The sequence below is a fragment of the Patagioenas fasciata genome, chromosome 2 (genome assembly GCF_037038585.1).
Source record: "Patagioenas fasciata isolate bPatFas1 chromosome 2, bPatFas1.hap1, whole genome shotgun sequence".
NCBI classification, from domain to species: Eukaryota; Metazoa; Chordata; class Aves; order Columbiformes; family Columbidae; genus Patagioenas; species Patagioenas fasciata.
In genome coordinates, this window is record NC_092521.1 from 38,859,651 (window position 1) to 38,879,077 (window position 19,427).

A 19,427-nucleotide genomic window follows, 5' to 3' on the forward strand; every position below is an offset into this window, starting at 1 on the left:
TCCGAGCAGTGAGACAGGGCCTCAGCAGGGCCGAGACCACCTTCTCCCCGCGGGCACAGGCCGCCGGCGGGGAACCCCGACCGCGGGAACACCGATCCGGGGAACCCCGACCCGGGATCCGCAACAAGGCGACGGCCACGAGCACGGCCCAACGCCCGCCGCCGGAACTACACTTCCCAGCGTGCCCCGCGGCGCGGCAGCGGGTGGGCCAGTGGCTGCGCGGAGCCGTTGGTCCTGACAGGCGACGAGCGACGTGGCCATGGGGAGCTTGGCGGGGCTTCCTCCCCTCCGGGCTGCCACCTTCCTCCTCTTTCTGCTGCTCCTCGGCGCTGCTGCAGCCTCCCCTGTGCTGCGCGGCCACCTGGAGAAGGGCAACGAGAGACCCATCATTGGTAGGGGGCGGTGGCGGTGGCTGGGGGAGCGGCGGCGGCAGCCGCGGGGAGGGGGTGACGGCCCCTCAGCCCCCGGCGGCCGCTCCCCGGGGGTTACCGGCGGGTAACGTGGCGGCCCTCGCTGTCCTGGGGGAGGGAACGGCACCTACAGCCGGCGTGAAACCCGGTGTGTGTGTGGAGTGAAAGGTTTCCTAAAGCGTGGGTTTGGTTAAAGCTTTTGTAGATAGTGTTATGCTGTACATTGTTCAAAAATCTTAAAATAACACTTACTTATTTAAGAGGAGTTGTAGTACTAAATAGTTAAAACAGGGACGCTGACTCTTAGTCAGATAATGTGTGTTTATTTGGTACCTTGTCACTAGGCGAAGTAATTGATGCACCATTGTGTCAGTGTTTGTAGTTCTTTCAGGTAGTGAATGTAACACTAACGTGGCATATAGGAAATGGGAGTTCTGTTTTTCTTTCTGTGCATGGCATTTGCTACTTGTATAGTGTATTTTTTTTCCTTGGACCCCTCAGGGATATTGTCACAGGAATGTCACTTTGAGAAGTTCCACAGATTTGGAAGTTCTTATATTGCAGCTTCGTATGTGAAGTTTTTGGAATCTGCTGGTGCCCGAGTTGTGCCAATAAGGTAGAATTTTATATCCTTACAAGGGGGTAATAGTTGTTTAACACAGGCACAGAAAGCAGTTATGCAGCTTTTCTGAGTGTTTAGAGCTCTTCCATGACTATTTGAAGATGCCACAATTTGCAGGATGGTTTGGAAATCAGAATAAAAGCAGGCTGGAACATGTAATTTTTTATAGTTCTGTTTATGATAATAACCTTTCTTTGAAAAATTTTCTTTATTTTCTTTATCTTGTGTAATTTGCATCCGTGGCTTTTGAAGTTACCTATATTCAGTCCTAATGTATAGTGCCCCATAAATACATGTAGATATCTAGTTATATATATACATATACTATCATTTGTCACATTCTGTAGTCCTAGAATTCAAGTAGTGGAGGAAGGCTGTCAGTAGTCCTTGAAGAAACCGAAGTCCAATTCTGGTCAAACTATGCATCACCAACTCCATGTGTTGTTGTGTTTTTGTTGTTGGGTAAAAAGGAACAGAGTAAGTAACAACTGACAATACTTCATAACAGCTATAAAATAGTAAATGCGCTGGAGTCAGAATGCTAAAATTATAATTGTCAGAGCTTAGAAGCTATACTAATGCCACTGCCAAAAATTACAATAGAATTTATCTGCACAATCCAATAAGAGCACCACCAGCACCAATAAGTGCCTGAGTAAGTATCCAGTGTTCCTCTCGCAGCTGATGGAGCTTTCAGAATGTTTGCTGTCTAGAAGCTTCATCAATGAATAGAAGCTTCTAATTCTGGCAACTGTGTTAGGTGCAGCAAAGCTGTACACTTAGAATATACCCAGTGTATCAATTCTGTTGGAGTGTAGTCATCATACTGGTTTGCTGGTGTTTTGCGGATGCTGAGGTCTTGCTCATCTTCCCACCTCGCAACTCTGTCTTTGCTGAGGATTGGGTGTGACCCACTGTTTGCAGCTCGGCCCATCTTGGAGTCAATTGGAAACCGGAGTTGCCAGTCTGCAGGAAATAACCACCATGCAACTCATGTAAATGTTAAATTCAATGAGTGTCTGCAAAGGGGTCCCCTGAGTTGCACGTGTCATGGTCCTATTTTCAACCTTGTGGACTGAGCTGTTTCAATTGAAATGTTTCATTTTATACTGTTGAAAGCATGCTTTCTACATATTTTCTGTATCATGTTTCTGTTCAATAATGTTAATATTTTGTGGTTAAATATGAATATTTCATATATTATGTAACTGTTTTCTTGGTGTTTCAGATTAAATCGTTCAGATGAAGAATATGATAAACTATTCCACTCCATTAATGGGTAAGTTTTGAGCCCTGATTTTTTGTTAAAAGATGTGATAGTTTTGGTTTTGAGCTCTGCTGTTCTCACAAGAACACTGTCTTTCTATTCTCTTGAGAGGTCGTGCTGAGTGCTGCAGACATGTAAATATGTTCTAAGACAGAGAGAGCACCATTTCATCCAAAGTCAGTCTGCTGCCTTTCCTTCCTTGAGGAGCATGTCAGATAATCTGCAACAGTGCCATCTTGGCATTGTCCTGTGCTTGTCTGCAGACAGACCGAAGTGGCATTGTAGTGGTTAACAATTGTACAAGTGAAATAGCTCACTTCTTCTTTGTTAATGCTTCCTTCTTCCTCATTTGAGTCATCACCTTAGTTTTGATATTTAATAGCACTTGCTGGGTATTTTACCCCTGTTCCTACCCTTCTTCCCTTTTCCAGTACTCCTCACATTTCATCTATCATAAAAGTTTTTGATTTCCAGTCTCTTCTACCCATTTTTCTGTGGGTGCTTTCTTTCTTGCTACTTGAATGGCCCGTCTTGCCTGTTTTGATTCTGTGGCTTAGGTCTTTGCTTGACAAACATTTTAATTTTTCAGCTGACCTATGGCAACTGTCCACCCATGTGCTTTTCCTACATTTTAAGTGTGGGATACCTAATTTAACACATTTAATTGTGAACTAAGCGCAGGCGTAACCCTTTATAGTTGCTGCCTGCTAAAAGTGCACTTTAGAAGAGTCGAGTCAGCTGATGCTACACTTCACAGGCTTGATTGTATGTGAGCCCACAGTGTGTGATTAGGTTAATTGTAGTCATGAGATGAGGATCTTAAACCATGAATATCTTTGTTAGGTTTATGCATATACAAGAATGTTAATCAACATACATAGAATTTGCAGGTTTAGACCTGTGGCTGTCTGGGGAGAGCATTGTCCTCTGCTCCACAGAATGCCCTGTACACCAACATGTGGGTCTTCACAGTCTTCTGGTATAAGCAAGTATAAGGCAGTGACACTTCTTCCCTTGTAGCTTCTCATGCTGGAGTCAAAATGAGTAATTTCACCCCTTCCTCATGGCTGCCAGCCTCTCTTTCATTGCCAGAAGGATTTTCACCAATGAGTTCTTCAATTCTTTCTACCTCACCGCCTTCCTTGATGTAGAAGAGGGTGTTAGGCAAGTAGATCCAGTTCCCGTACCCTTCTGTCATTGCAGTGACTGGCAGTGGGTTTGTGCTATGTAGGTGGGTAAGGATGGTCTCTATTTCCTCTTATTGCTCTCCACTCTCAGTTAATGGCTTCCACACTATAGCTGTGTGTAAATAACAAATAAGATCTCTGGAGGGAAGGACTTTCCATTATGTGGAAACTTACAATAAGAAAGAGATACATTGATCTTTCATGTTGTAAGAGGTTAACTCCAGATTCTTTGCAGTTGGAAATTATTTATTATTAAACACCACCTTCTTAAAATCATGAAATTTACTATAGTAGAGATGGAATTTTATGAATACAGCAATGTACTCCTGAAATAGCCTTTGAAATTCAATCAACTAATTAGAGATTAGAGATACTGGAATAGAAGTAGTTACATTTCAATGTCTATATGACAATGTCAAGCCATTATCATTGCTCCTTAATGGGTTACTTCCTTTTTGCATTAGCAGAATTTCCATTGCTGATTATTTTTTTGTGGTAGAAAAAGATTGTGCACTATTTATTTGAAATTGTCTCTGAGTCTTCTTCGGCTGTATTAAATTCCATGTGATGAAAGGCTATGGCCAGATGTACTTTTTTCCTTTTTTAATAGAAACTTTTTGGTCTGTGTTGCCTGCCATAAGAAGGTCACTCTGCCAGGGCTACAGTTCTTTATTGAAACTGAACAGGATGAATTGAGATTGAGGACAGGATTTTAAAGTGCTAGGGAAAGCCGACTAAGAGTCAGGACAGGTTTTGATGGAGTCATGGCACATAACCTTTTTGTATACCAGCTGAAATCTGTATGTTTTGTGTATTTTCTCTTTGCTCTCTTCTTACATTGCACTAGGCTCAGTCACTGCTTTGTGATAATAACCATTCTTCAGTATAAGAGCACTGAGATTTAGGATATGATTCAGTTAAAAACTAGAAGACCTAAATTTAGCTGTCTGCATGTGTGCTAGCTGTCTAAGGTCATGTAATTAATGGGATGCTAGTCAGTACAGCCAGTGGAGCCTACAGGGCTGTTCAACTTACTGACCACTTAGGTGTCTGCTCTAGAAAACCTATTCAAGTCTCTGTTGACTTTTCTGACTAGATCCCTACTGTCCATAATAGAAGCTTAGATGCCTGTCTATAGATTTTTGAAATGTAGGTGTCTTAATGTAGACTCAAATCCTACCCTTGAAACTACTATCAGACCTTTCTCTGTGTACATTGTCCAAGTTTTAGTTTGGTCACTGTTGCTAATCAGATTCTTGGATGTTGCCTTTCAGGGTACTTTTTCCAGGAGGTGGTGTGGATCTTAAGACTTCACAATATTCCAGGGTTGCTAAGATATTTTACCACAAGGCATTAGAGGTAATTACTAAGGAACAGTCTGTTCTTGTTATCATCACTTTTCAGAGATCAAAATGACAGGGAGGCCTATATTTTCATAGTTTTGCATTGGAATCCAGTGTGTTAACTGTGAGCCTGACAATAAGTAGCTCATTGCTGGCTTCTGCATAAAAAAATTGTTTAATAGCTTACTATTCAGACTTCTGATACCCTCTCCTGTTACATGTTGTGTCATGATCTTCAACTTCCACGTTCTTCAAATGAGAACAGTATCTTTTATTTATTGTACCTCAGGCTTTATGGCTCTGTGGAACTTCCAATAAAATAACCATAATGCCTTTCAAAAGCAGAGACTATCTATTGACATTGAATGTTGAACAAAGTTATACATAAATGTAATCATTTGTTGAAGTCTTATGATTAAAGGTTAGACTCGGAAAGAATTCTAGAGAAACTCTCAAATAAACCAGTTTACAATAATATAACATTAAACCCTCCCTTTGCATACATGTTACAGCTAGTGAATCACATTTATTCTCACTTATCTATAGGTAGATTTAAAAATATTTCTGGAGGTGCAGATGAGGGACCCGCATTAGCATCTTATGCTATTTTACCCATTTCTTTGCATTGGTAACTGTAAATATAGCAGATTTCTTAAGAAACACTAGCTTAATATATAACATGAAAAAAGATGGGAAGAACACTTGAAAGATTATATTCATTATTTTTTAATATGTGTATGATCATTAGCTTTATTAAGAGAATACTGAATTTCTGGGAAAGCTCATTCTATCAAAGAACATCAGGAAGGATCTGAATCCTTATTGAAGATTTAATTCTCTTAGAGTGTAAGAGGTTTGTTTTTTTTTTTTTTCTTCAGATAGTAGTCAATGCATTTTGAAGTCAAATTTGCATTGTGGAAAAGTGTGGAGATTCACAGAGCTTTATATACCATCTCTCTGATATGTTAAGGATCCTCTGTGTTCAAATTGAATAAAAATTTTCTTCCTTTTTTCCTCTTTACTGACTTTATTTTCATCTCACACTGATTGAAATGATTACAGAATTCATACTTCAGAAATTTTGCCCAATTCTAGAGGTGGTTCTGAGTAGTGCTTAAACTGATGCCATGGTAGGAGCATTCATTGGCAGTGAGGGATTCCTCATCTACCCTTGCTGCTGACTTCCCGACAGCCAGCAAGGAAAGCACAGGTAGTGCCTTCACGGGACCAGTGAGCTGCTGCCGTTCAGTAGTTTAAGCTTCCTACTCTTCAGTCCCCATGGCACCACTGTTATTATTCTTTTGTGTGTCTTTCTTCATGGTGAATGTTAGCCTGTTGCCTTAAACCTAAATCTTGCAAAAGCTGTCTTGCATTTCTGTAAGAATCTCATTTGTCTCTTTGAAACCGCTCACTGTGTGAAGTGCAGGCTCTGTCTTTGTACTCAGTACTGAGGCAAGGTTTCTTGTGGTTGGCAGTACTATTACAAAATTCTATTGACATTTCACAATGATTAACTGTATTGTATATGTCGTAATTTTAAGCTCAGAGAGGCAGGTTTATTAGGTGGTATGTGTACTTCAGGTGAGTTAAAAGCAGAATATTTTCAGTTCATCATAGGTAACCCTTAGTGATAAGTCATTTTTTTCTGTGCTATTTGTGATGTTTGTTTTGATTTTTGTCTTTTGAGACTTAATTAGCACTATAAAATACCAACAGTTTTACTAATGTAAGGTAAGCTACAATAGTCAAGAGTATATTAGCAGGTAGAGAATTGAGTTAATTTTATGGGTTTTTTCTAAAACACATGAGGGCTCTTCTTCTCTTCGTTTTCAAATGTTCATAATGAGAAATTACTTGGTCTGGCTTTGCTTTAATATGAATAGAGGATATGAAATGCTAATCATCATTAAAGTCATTAGAGTTTTACTAGCCAGGCAAAAATCTAGATGAAATACTGTTTTCCAGCTTTTAAATTAGGTTTTAAAATGTGATGTCTTGGGTGTTGTTTAATATATGCTTAGCCTTCAGGCTAATGTTTATTAAAAAAAAACAGGGAGAGGGCACAAAGTGTTTATGGTTCAGTTGTAATTTTTCTTCAGCCATAGTCTATTTTTTGCCATTAGTGGTTTTGTTCCTCACTTACATGAAAGATAGACAGTGAAGTTTCAAGTCCTTTGTGTAGCCATGCATGATGGGTGGTCCTGAAGATGCTGCATTATTATTAGACTACTTTCTGTAAATCTTCAGTGTTTTGCTCTGAGAAGCACTTATATGGGCTTTCATTACCATACTATCAGTAATGCAACAGGGTGACATTTTTTTTTCTAAACCTGTAATTTCAGCTTTCTCAAAAATGGTGATAGGGTGTGGTATGCGTAACTTAAAAATGTTTAGAAAAATGTAAGAAAGACTACTCAGATTTCACAGAAATGGGAGTTCTAAAACACCCCAGTCTATAACGTGCTTACTATCAGAAATAAACCATACAAAAATGCAAATCTCCACTGTACTTATTTAAGTGATAGGAAGCTAGTTGTGTTCTCTTTTTGCTTTCCTTTTCTCCTTTTTACTTTCTTCTCTTGCTTTTCCACTTGCCTGTCAATTTTCATTCTTTTGAAAATGATTGTCACTTTTTATGTTGCTTAAACTACCAATTTGTCTTTCTGGAACACAGATCCAAAGCTGCTAGTTAAACAAGCATATAGGAATGTAACTTAAGACCGTAGCAATGCTAGCAATAGGATTTATGTTTTCTTAATACAGGTGTGTGGGCACAGGCATATGGACATTGCAAAGGGCCCTTGCTATGTGTTCATAACATGCTTTGTTGCTTTTTATTTTGAAGGCTAACGATAAAGGAGATTATTTCCCAGTATGGGGAACATGTCTCGGACACGAAGAGCTTACATATCTCACAAGTGGTGAAGTTTTACTTGTTAATACCAAGACAAATGGTTTTGCACTCCCTCTGAACTTTACCTCAGGTGAAAAATTCAATTGTATCTGATGTCTGAGTTTTTCTGAGAGGTGCTGTGGTTTGTTTGTGATAAATATGCAGGTGTGAATGTTTGGGAGGCTCCTGATTATTAGCTTGTTAAATTCTTTCTTGTTAAGTTGCTATGACTGTTTTTAGAAAGTCAGTGCCAACTTTATCACTTCTAAAGCAGAGATGTGAGCAAAAGCCATTTGAAAACCACAGTAGTCAGCAAAAAGACACAGTGACTCTTTGAGTGATTTGATAATTTGGACCTACAAAAATAATGTGGGTTTAGGTCCCTTTTTGCTACTGAGTTGAACAAAATTCACAGGTCCTAAACCTATCAAACTCGGGGAGCAGGTCATTTTAAAGTTTACAAATTGCATCTTTCCTAATGATGAATATTAGCATTGCTGTCCCACTTGTACAGTATTGAAATCAGAAGAGATCCCTTAAGATAGAGCTGTGCCACTCGGCAACACTGGTGAAATGTGGCCTCTGTTGATACTTTATCCTTTAATTTGTGAGTAAGCCATCTGTGGACTATGTAGCATTCAAAAATTCCATCATTTATGCTCGTTGTGAATGGAAAGATCACTGAAATGAGTGGTAAAGAATGATACTTATTGAGAACTTAAGCAGCAAAGTTGGGTCCTCTGTGTGTCAGGACTGGAGGACAGTGGTAACAGTGTATTGGAAACCTGTAGTAGTTATTTCTCTGATTTTCCTTGCATGTATTCTAAAATGATATGGTTATACTATAGAAAAAAAGTTTACTTTAGTGCAGTATTTTATTAAATTTGTCTCCAGTATTAGTCCATCTGTTAGCAGCTTGGGTAATGGACAATATCCTTTTTTCATTTTTCTTTGTAATAGCTGCAAAAACCAGTAGATTATTCAAGAATTTCCCTGATGATGTATTACATGCATTTGCTACTAAGCCATTGTCATCAAACTTCCATATGTGGAGCCTCTCCATGAAGGTATTTGATAATTTTTTTTCCTGAATACAAATGCATTTGCTCTGTTAAAACTATATATAAATGAGCAAATAACATATTTTTTTTCTTTTCCCCTCATCGCAGAATTTCACAAAGAATGAAAAGCTTCGTAATTTCTATAATGTTCTGACCACTAACACTGATGATGAAGTAGAGTTTATATCTACCATGGAAGGTAGGGAAATGAATTTCCTTTGTAAACTGTGACTGTAACAAACTAATTCTTTAGGGGTGTAGTGGCACTGATGTTAATTTGTACTGCAGGCTTGCTGGTAGAATAGCAGAGTGAGCATCCGCCCTATTGGTGCTCTGGCTGTGAGGAACATGCCCTCTTTGCAGAGATATTTTATCTTATGAGTACATATCTGTGAGCCTAATTACTGACTTGTCTCACATGCTGTTCCCCTTCCAGATATGCTGTTACGCTTTAGCACTGGAGTATTTCAGTTCTGTGGTGTGAAGTGTAACAGCACTTTTCCTGTAGTAGTTTAATCCCTGTGCAATGCAATGTGCTTCTGTTGCACCTTGTTTTCTGTCTGTTTGCTTATGCTTGTGCTCCTGTGATGCTCTGTATGTGTTTGCTTTAAGGAAGAACAATTCAGGGTACTGAGGTAACAGCAACATCCCTTGTTACTTTAGCAGCCTCCTCCAAAAGCCTTTTGCATTACTCGTCTTGTGTATGTTTTGCACCAGGCTTGCTCAGCTCAAGGAACAATTTAGCTCTTTAGGGAGTGTTTTACCTTGATCAGTGCACTATTAGCAGCTCTACAGTGAGGCCCAGCTGCTGGCCCATGGGATTCCTTTGGCCATCCTCCAGAAGAGGAGAAGAGCAGTTTGATCAGAAAAACTGATTAGGCTAATGACAGACATCTCCTGTGCCTGCAAGCAGTTAATCACAGAGCAGTCATCAACTGCTGTGCTGCTATTCTCTGTTAATCCAGTTAAGGACTGGTTTCTCCCTGTGGGTGTCAGGTCTGGCACAGAGCAGATGGCAGCTGCCCCTGGACTGATTGGGCCTTGAAGGAGAACCTAAGACTTGGATCTGTCCTATGGAACTGCCAGGGGTTTCCTTTGTGCCTTTGAATATTGCATGTTGAGTGTTGCTGGCAGTAGATAGGACGTTTTGAGACTGATACACTTATAACACTACTTTTTAGTTTATACCTATATATATAAACATTCTGAAGTGAATAATAAAAAAAGTGATGTACAAAAATCTTCTTGAATGGATTGAGACCCTTCTTTTACAATATGCATTTTGTTTCCTTTCAGTTCTACTGGGTGTAACAGAATTTCAACTTGCTGTTTAAACTTTTGTGAAACTGTTGATAAGTGAAGTGTTTTTATAGCTTATCCTTTGAGTTTCTTTTGCAGTAAGGCTTAGCACATAATTCTTAAGGCAGACTTTTCTTATGTGCTTTGTGTTTGTTGCAGCATACAAATATCCAATTTATGGCGTTCAGTGGCATCCAGAGAAAAATGCTTTTGAGTGGAAGAATTCACCAGGCATTCCACATTCCCCATCAGCTATAAGAGCAGCGTATTATATAGCTGACTTCTTCGTTAACGAAGGTAAGACATTTATTATCTATAAATGTTGGTTTTTTGGACTGAAAATCTTTGAAGACAGACCTCCTTTTTGGCTGTCAAAGTTCAGTACCTCTTACCGCTTTCTGAGAAGATTATTCTGCAAACTTTATAGCCTTATAAAAAAACAAGGGATACTAGAAATAGAATGGCTTGGTAAAAGTGACATCAAAAGACCAGGCATTCCACTAATTCTTTTCAGTAGACCGACTCAAAATCGTTGTTTGTGCTATGACTATCTACGATTTTGAATGGTCACTGTAACATTTTAGCCTCCCTTGCACAAAGACAGTGAAACAAAAAAATACTGCATTCATAATTTCAGAGGTTTCTTCAGTTCCAAACTGAGTTAGAGTCATTAAATGTAGTCTCAGTTTTGCTTGCAAAATACATGTACCAAGATTATAAATACTGCTTGGGCAGTATATGGATGTATCAAAGGGATGAAATACAGTGCCCAACATTTATATACTATAGAGAGCATAACAAGTTTTTAAATTTTACAGAGCTTCTGTAAAAGCTGGAAATAACCAATGTGTAAAATTTTTAAAATTTATGACACCTTTGGTCTATTCATTATAAATTAGCAAGATATAAATACTGGAGTATTTGAAGGGATCAAACTTATTTTGTTCCTTTATTTATACTTACTAAACCGTTCTGTTGAGACATCATTTTCATATTTTAAAGTGACTGTTTATGAAATTGTCTTACTTGATTGAGACTATGAAGAAACATAATCAATAACCTAATAGAGTTTGGTTTCTAAAGCTGATCCTTAATAAAGAGAGTCACCTAACTGGAGAAAGCACGTCTTGATTCTGTGGTTTAAAGAAATGCAACTTCTGCTGACATGGTCAGTGAGAGTATAGAAAGTTGTGCTTCGTACAAGTTCAAGGCTCTTTTTTGCAATATTTAATCCTATTCCCATTCACTAAAAGGTAGCAAAATCATGTAAAATTCCTTGTCAGTATCCATAAGCTTCGTGTGTCTTAAGAATTTTGATAAGGTTCTTATGGGAGACTAAGACAAAATTAAAGGGGAAAATAGAAGGAAGTATAGGATGCGTCTGTTTTCTTTTGTAGTCTAAATTCTAGAATGCATTATGTTTTCTAGTTTTGTTTGCTACGTTCTGTACTATCTATCTGCACGCTGTATTAGAGGCAGAAGTAAGCTTGCGTAGGCCATTATCCAAGTAAATGTAGCAAAAGAAGTGCCAGCTCTGTAAGTCCTGTCGAGACACAGTACATGAAAGTTCTTTCATATATGTATACACATATAATGAGCTCGTGTGTAGTACCACACAGATGCCTCACTAGCTTTTCGATCTGTTGAACTTCAATTCTAGTAGAGCAAACTTCTGTCAGCCAGCTGCATGTGTCTACTCCCCATCTCTTATACCAAATCACAAGTTACTTTTCATTACCACCCTGATCTGTGTACAGCTGCTCTTAACGAGTACTTCTTATTGTAATGTTGCAATGAGTAGTTGATAGTTTTAGAAAATAAACCACAGGATGAAAAACAAACTGTTTTCAGCTGGCAAAATATACTCATCTGTGATCACTTGATAACTAAACCGTTCTACTGAAATATCATTTTCATATCTAAAATCTTAATTTGAACTTGTGTAGAGTTGCCAACATGATAAATCAGACAAGGATTCAGTTTGTACTGTAGTCACCAGCACAGTCTGTGCTAACAATGCAACTTCCAGTAGGCTGACACTCTTTCAGTGTTACAGGTATTGGTATCTCTGGTAGATACTGCCAGTATCTCATGGATAAATATTTTTGTACAGTCTTGGCTTTAAATTAATTATTAAATTTCTCCCTCTCTGGTAATAAAATATGCTGTAACCAGCTTCCTGAAGATGTATCTTCACAGTTCTTCACATATAAGTTACTGTAATTCCATTTGCTGTTATGCTACACAGAATAACTGCCTAGAAAGGTGATTTCAGGGAGGATAACAGTAAAGTGATCTGTACTTTTACGATGTTTTACAGCCCGGAAGAGCCTGCACCGTTTCCCCAGTGAAGACGAGGAAACAAAAGAATTGATTTATAATTATACTCCAGTTTATACAGGAAAGTTTTCTTCATTTCAGCAAATCTATTTTTTTGATTGAGTGTCATGTCAAAGATGCAGTGTTGCTATTTATAAATGAAGTTATTTGTCAGCATTGTGTAATTAAGCTGACATAGTGCACTGCACATGACAGAAAGCCAGAAGAGTTCTCTTCCTTTACAATGATTTATCCTGTGTTTCTCTTGCACTGTTGGACCATTAATATAAAAAAATTTACATTCAATAACATGGTAATTGTCTTGGATCACACTTTAAGGTAAGCTACAGAAAAATGCATTTTTCTTCCAGGGAATAGGTCTTGATTATGCTTATAAACTTGGAAGTAATAATGTTTAGTACAAGGAGAAAACACTGTATTAGTTTATTTTAAAACATGGGAGTTATCTTTGTAAAATGTTGTGGACTATGATAGCACTAGAGGCTTAGGTATGTTGCTTGGTAAAATCCTATCCTTTTCAAATTATTTAACACACGAGACTCTTGGGTTTGTTGTAAATATGTGTATGTAACCAAGTTCTTGACAAGGGACTATTTTGTCTTTTGAAAAATTGACCAAAATAGTAAGGAGGCGTGATAGCAAAGAGACATTGTAACCTAAAAAGCACGTTATATCTCATTTGTGAAACTGTTTCTCTTGTACATTCAGCATTGTTTGGAGTGTTTATACCTTGTGATGTCTACAGAAATATGAGGATGCACTGAAACTGGAGTCAGCAGACAGATATTATTATGAGATGCAGATGTCTGGGGTTTTCAATTTAAAAGAATGTAAACCTAATCTTTTCATTACATAGTCTGATTTTTTCCTGTAGCTACTGGATAGAACTCTCACTTTGAGTATGGAGATAGTTTGCTACTAACTTAGTAAAGGTGGTAGTTTCTTTCTGTCTTGTTGGATAGTTTAACGCAGCTAGAATTCAAACAGCATTTGAATGTATATGAGAAACCTATTAACATTGACATAATGTGATAATAGCAGTTGCATTCAATACACTGTGATACCTTTTTTCTTTTCGTTTGCTTTACTTTGCTGCACGCTTAGTAAAAAATTTGCTCAGTGGTTTTGTGTGGTGTCCAAAAAGGGACTAAGATGAAACAGTCAAATATAACTCTATTGCACAGCTCCCAAACTCTGTTAACATCAGTAGGGTTTTGGAGTTTATGAAGAATTCAGGTTTGTATCTCAGCTGTGTTTTGTAGTGCTTTATACTCTGAAGTACCATATCTGAATAAAACTGATATGTTTCTCAGGTTTTTCAAGTAAAAGATGCTGTACTTGTTCTTTATCGTGAAACAACTGTGTAAGAGAATGTGAAATGCATTAATTAAAAAACTATAAGGAAACATTAACTGTGACTACCAGAAAGGCACTGCCAGTTAATTACAAGCTTAAACATGTGATATTGCAGACTATTTCTACATTTGTCAGATCAGCCAAATTCAGTAAATGGAACTAGTTTTTAATATGTGACTTTATTAACTATATTAGCTGACTCCTGAGTAGAACCAAGTGTAATAAGAGGATTACGTTCTACAGTTGCGTATGAATGTTGCACCTAAGATACTTAGAAACCAAGTCCAGTCTTCTGCTTTTTGTTCAGGCTGAGTTCTTTGCAATAGCTCTAAGAATTTGCTGAACTAAAGAGGGCAGGATTTAGCCTTAAAAACAGGGATCAATCTTGCAAGTGAAATGTCTGCTAACTGCAATGGTAGCAACTAGTCTTTTAAGTGTGTAACTCTAAGGAGTACTGTGTGTAATACAATGAGAGAACAGTGTATTTATGAATTTGTATGTTTCTTTCCTTTATATCCTTTATCTTGAAAGTCTTATTTGATAGAATACATGATTTTTCTATGATGCACGAAATAAACTTTTATTCAAGCAGGTATGTATTTTTATTCTCTTTTAGATAACATGAATAAAGCACTAACAGTCATTGCCTTTGTATTTCTGTCTGTGACAGTCACATATTAAGAGGCTACTGTAGCCTGTGTCCACTTGGTATGGTCATGGCAGCAAGTCAGGGTCAGGATAAGTAAGATCCCTGGCCCAGCACAGGCATACCTACAGCACAGCTCAGGCAGGGACCCATCCCCAGGGCCTGAGCTTAAATGCACTTAAATGTGGCTGTTGAGTCAAGGGGAAGAAGCTTTCAACAAGGCTGCCCCCAGCTCTTGCTCATGCAGCCCTGTCACAGCAGGCTCATCGCAGGTGCCGTGCCAGAGCTTGCTTGTGTGCGGGCAGCCTGTCGTGGTTTAACCCAAGCTAGCAAAATAACTGTGACAGCTGCTTGCTCGTTCTCTCCCACACCGGGCCCCGAATAGGGGAGAGAATCGAAAGGGAATGGAGAAACTTGTGGATTGAGATAAACACAGTTTAATAAAATAATACTAATATACTACTACTGCTAATAGTATATATAAAATGTAAAATAGGATATAAAATATACTCAATGCAATTACTCACAAACTCTGTATGCACTTAACAGCCAGTCCCAGGAAGTAGCACCCTGGTCACAGAATCACAGAATGGTTGGGGTTGGAAGGGACTTCTGGACATCATCTAGTCCAACCTACCTGCTAAATCAGGTACACCTAGAGCAGATTGCACAAGAATGTGTCTAGGAGATTTGTGAATGTCTCCAGAGAAGAAGACTTCACAGCCTCTCTGGGCAGCCTGTTCCAGTGCTCTGGCACCCTCAAAGCAAAGAAGTTTCTCCTCATATTCAGATGGAAGCTCCTGTGCTTCAGTTTGTGCTCATTGCCCCTCATCCTATCATTGGGCACCACTGAAAGGAGTCTGGTCCCATCCTCTTGACACTCACCCTTGAGATATTTATAAGCACTGATGAGATCCCCTCTCAGCCTTCTCTTCTCCAGGCTGAACAGCCAATCTCAGAGAGAGAAGAGAGAAAAAGGCAGAAAAACCTAGAGGCCTCTACAAAAGGGCAGGATGGCAAAACGCTGAACTAAAGAAAGTCTCAAACAGAACTCCCCCAAGCAGGTGTCCATCCTGGCTCTGAGAAAAACCTAACTGGAAGATCCTGACTCTCCTTGAATATGAAGCATGACACTAATGGGATGGAGTATTCTTATTGATCAGTTTGGATGTCAGTCAAGCTCTGCCCCATCTATGCCCCCTTCCTACCTGCCTCACACCTGTGGACAGTGAGCTCAGAGGCCTTTTGACTTAGACCAGAGCAATTAAAAACATTAACTATCTCCCAGGGTGTTATCTTCTTGATCTTAAACTAAATCTAAACAATGACCATGTGAGCTATGGAAAATAAAGGTTTCTAACTGCATGAAGAAAATTAACTCGCTTTCAGTCAAACCAGCACACGGCCAAACCCATGCGAAGGTGGGAAGGGGTTGCAGAACCGGTGTGTGCTCTCAGGATGCTGAGAACTGTAAGCAAAGCAACTACTGTCTGCAGCGTCTACCGAAACAAGAACTTCTGTCTGTTGCTTATAATACCTGATATTGTTCATCAAGTTCTCAGAAGCAAACCAGAGGAACCCAGAATTGGGTAGCACTCATCCAATATAGGGTTTAAAAATTTGTTTTTTAGACGTTTCAGTAGATCTCCTCTCTGCTCTAGGTGATTTACAGTATGTTTTTTCATTGCTTAGACAGAACTTCTAGCATAGATTTTGGGATTGATGGTGGAGAGATAAGGAGCCTGTGGCCACACACTCAGTTTATTCAGACTATGGCTTGTGAGCCTAATCGTCTTGCTTGCTTGTGTGTGGGGAAAACATCCACTGATCAGCAAGGTAGCCCTGTGTGTTTTGCAGATTGTATTTAATCATCTTCTGGAAGGATTAGCCTGAAATGGCTTTCTCTTTATACTATTCTGCTTTTACCACTAGATGGCCTACAAGAACCAGCATTTTGTAATTTTGCTATCGGGCGTGGTGATGTCTCAGAAGTTTGAAGTGACATGTTGAATAGGATATTTGCTGTACTATGGTATTTACTTCTGGTCCAGCATATTTGGGATGTGGGAGAAGAATGGAGGAGACAGAATAAAACTGGAATATCATTTGCATAACTGGCCAGACTGGCAGGATTGCAGGAGGGAAACAGTACATGAGCATAGAATCAATTCAGCTGGGATTAAATCTTGCTTCCAGTGAATATTTTAAAACATTTGAGCATTAGCTGGAGGTCTCTGGAACGACATCCCCATTTTCAGGTGGTTGTTCCTCCCCTATAGTTACAGAATCCGTCTTGGTTCCATTTTCCATAAATACGAAGCTAGCTCATGCAGAACAGGACAGCTTAGATGGGAAGAACTGAGAACCTGAGTTTAGAAAACCTTTGCCTGGGAGGTAGGAAAGACCAGTTTGAATTCCTTCAGATGAGTTACAAGGAAGAAACATCCTGAGTAAGTGCTCTAAGAACTGAATTAAAGAGTAAGAGGAACAGCTTAACCCACAAGCTCCTTTGTGGTGGGTGATAACCCAAAACAACCCACCCAAAACCCCACCGCTTCGGGGCTGACCAGCTATGCAAAATTCCCTCGCAAGATTGTGAATCCAAAGCAGAGATTCATGTCAGAGCAGATCATGACCCTATTCCCACTTTAATGCTGGCTAACTTAGTTTTAGGCTAATTTTCAACCTTTTCAGCTTCATCATCAGTGCCACCTTATTGCTGTGAATGCCACTCATGAAAAAAGATATTGAAAGCCAGACAGTGCTGTGTCTCTGGGCAGATTTCCATAGAAATTAGTGGCCTATTAGGGACGTAGTGGTTCTTTTATTGGAACAGTGAGGTAAGTACGGGGACAGTTTGCACAACCAAGAAGAAAGATAATTGATGGTTTCCCAGTTGCGTGTTATCCCTGCGTTGCCCTTATGAGACAGGAGTCCTGAGGGCAGAGAAATAGCTTTGTATGTGATCAGGCAGCTGAAGACTGCATGCCAGTGCATGCTCAGATATGTTTGGGTTTGAGGCGGGAGGGTATACACAAGAAGACTCCATGATCACAGTAATTAAATTATTTTAAAATTTTATTTTATCTGATTTTTTTTTTCTTCTTTGCAGTTCACTTCTATCTAGTGGTGGTACCAGAAAAGCTATGGGAGTTGGCTGGCATCCAAGTCCCATTAAGGTTTCTAAATGTCTATTCAAATTATTTTGGTTTGAGTACTTACATGGAAGACAGGTTGACAGATGCTGTGAGATGATGGATTACTTTCCCTTGTAAGCCTTGTGTCTTTCCCCAGGCCAGGCCTTTTTCCTAATCCAGTACTTATTTATAGGGCAAATAGTGAGAGATATCCTGCCCAGGGCCACCTGTTGATCAGGATACTCTTCCAGCTTTTATGACTTCCTCATAGTGTTTATGTCTGTTTAATACTGTAAACAGCATGTTTTAAGAGCAAACTTTCTTTGTGAGTTCTTATATAATCAAAAATTCCCAAGACCCTTTCAACCAAAATGTCCAGACCATCTAAAAATAGCCGTCACTATTTGAAAGAGCTCTCAAACATGGCAATTGTTCCTAACTTAAGCAAAAAACCTCAAGTTCTCTTCTTTGTGATTCTCAGAAATGTAGTGAACAAACATTTCTCACAACCAAGCTTCCTGCAAATGGAAAGAGAAAGAAAAAACAAAACCAAAACCAACCAAACAACCACAACAACAACGAACCAGAACAAACCAAACCACCAAAGGCTGAAGGGGGTAAATTCTAGCAATTGTTGCTTCTGATCATCAAAGCAGTGGGGCTGAGTACTGTTAGCCTGACACTATGTACCTCCTGAGCTTTCTTTGATGGTCTAGACTGGAAGGTATTTCACTGTGGTTTTGCAGTTATACATGTCCAAGAGCTGATTTTATATGTGTGTATTTTCTTACTGTTTCCCTGAAGAGTAAATCAGCAAAACCAGAAAGCCTGAAAGAGCAATTTTCTAGCTAGGAACACATTAGAAAATTAGTTTCTCCCTGAGACCTTCTTGAGGCACCAATATTAACAGGTTGTGATCACCTTCTGATTGAACTTCAGGATGGGATGTTTAGACACTACATACCTGTACTTCACTGGGGTTTGCTCAGCAGCTCTCACACTAGGCTGATTCCTAAGGGCCTGCCTTTTCAAAAGACAGTGAGACATATTATTGTGACTAATTACTCTAGTAATATTATATTAATTACTAGTTATTAATATCACTAATATATTTTATTAATAATAATGTTAATGTTAGTGTTACAGGGCAGTGTCATCGATGAATACAATGAATAGCTTACAGACAATTTTTGAGATTTTCCCAAAGACTCCCTGGCAGAATGGAAGTACTACAAAGATTTTGGCCAGACCAATTCTCATCCTGAATGAAGTTAGTCCTTGCAATCCTTCTAGGCTTCCAAATTAACCGTTAGCATTTATACCACTGTAGCACTGATGGAGTTTCATGGAGGTCACTTGCACCCTCTCAAAGCAGATCTGTGTCTTCTACTTCCTGAGAAAAATAGAGAAACCTGAAGAACCTTATTACTTGCTTTGACTTAATTTGAGGAATTTGTACTGATTATTTTTCATTGATATTTGTAAGCAGCATCTCAGTCCACCCTTTCAATCAAGAGTACCAGTAAACCTTTGTCTCTTTACACCCACAACAGTTCTGTTTATTCTTTATGCTACTAAACTGAAAAAAAGCATTTTCCTCTTACTAGAAACAGAAGCTGGTTCACTCGTCATCCCTAGGATCTTAAGCTTTACTTCTACTTTTATTGCCCTCTGAAGCTGCAGAGCTATGGTTAGGTACCCAGTACTTTAACATAAATGTCTTTCATGTCCTTTTATTCTTAACTATCAACACTCTTGCCTTCCCGTAGTTTCGTTTACAAGGTTTCCTTAAGAAAGCTGCTCAAAATGAGCCAGAGGTTTCCTCTTCATTTTCCACAGCCAGGGGTGCTGTGACACATGAAATGA

The 19,427-nt window shown here is 39.0% G+C and overlaps 1 protein-coding gene across 1 annotated transcript; it reads left to right on the forward strand.

Moving 5' to 3' along the window:
* Nucleotides 1–194: 194 nt before the first annotated feature.
* GGH (gamma-glutamyl hydrolase) lies at nt 195–14,369 on the forward strand. Its single transcript, XM_065832673.2, has 9 exons — nt 195–392; nt 912–1,026; nt 2,261–2,311; nt 4,761–4,845; nt 7,675–7,813; nt 8,683–8,789; nt 8,892–8,982; nt 10,242–10,379; nt 12,403–14,369. The coding sequence occupies exons 1-9, from the start codon at nt 260–262 to the stop codon at nt 12,522–12,524; spliced, it is 981 nt and encodes a 326-aa protein (XP_065688745.1). The 5' UTR covers nt 195–259; the 3' UTR covers nt 12,525–14,369.
* Nucleotides 14,370–19,427: the final 5,058 nt, after the last annotated feature.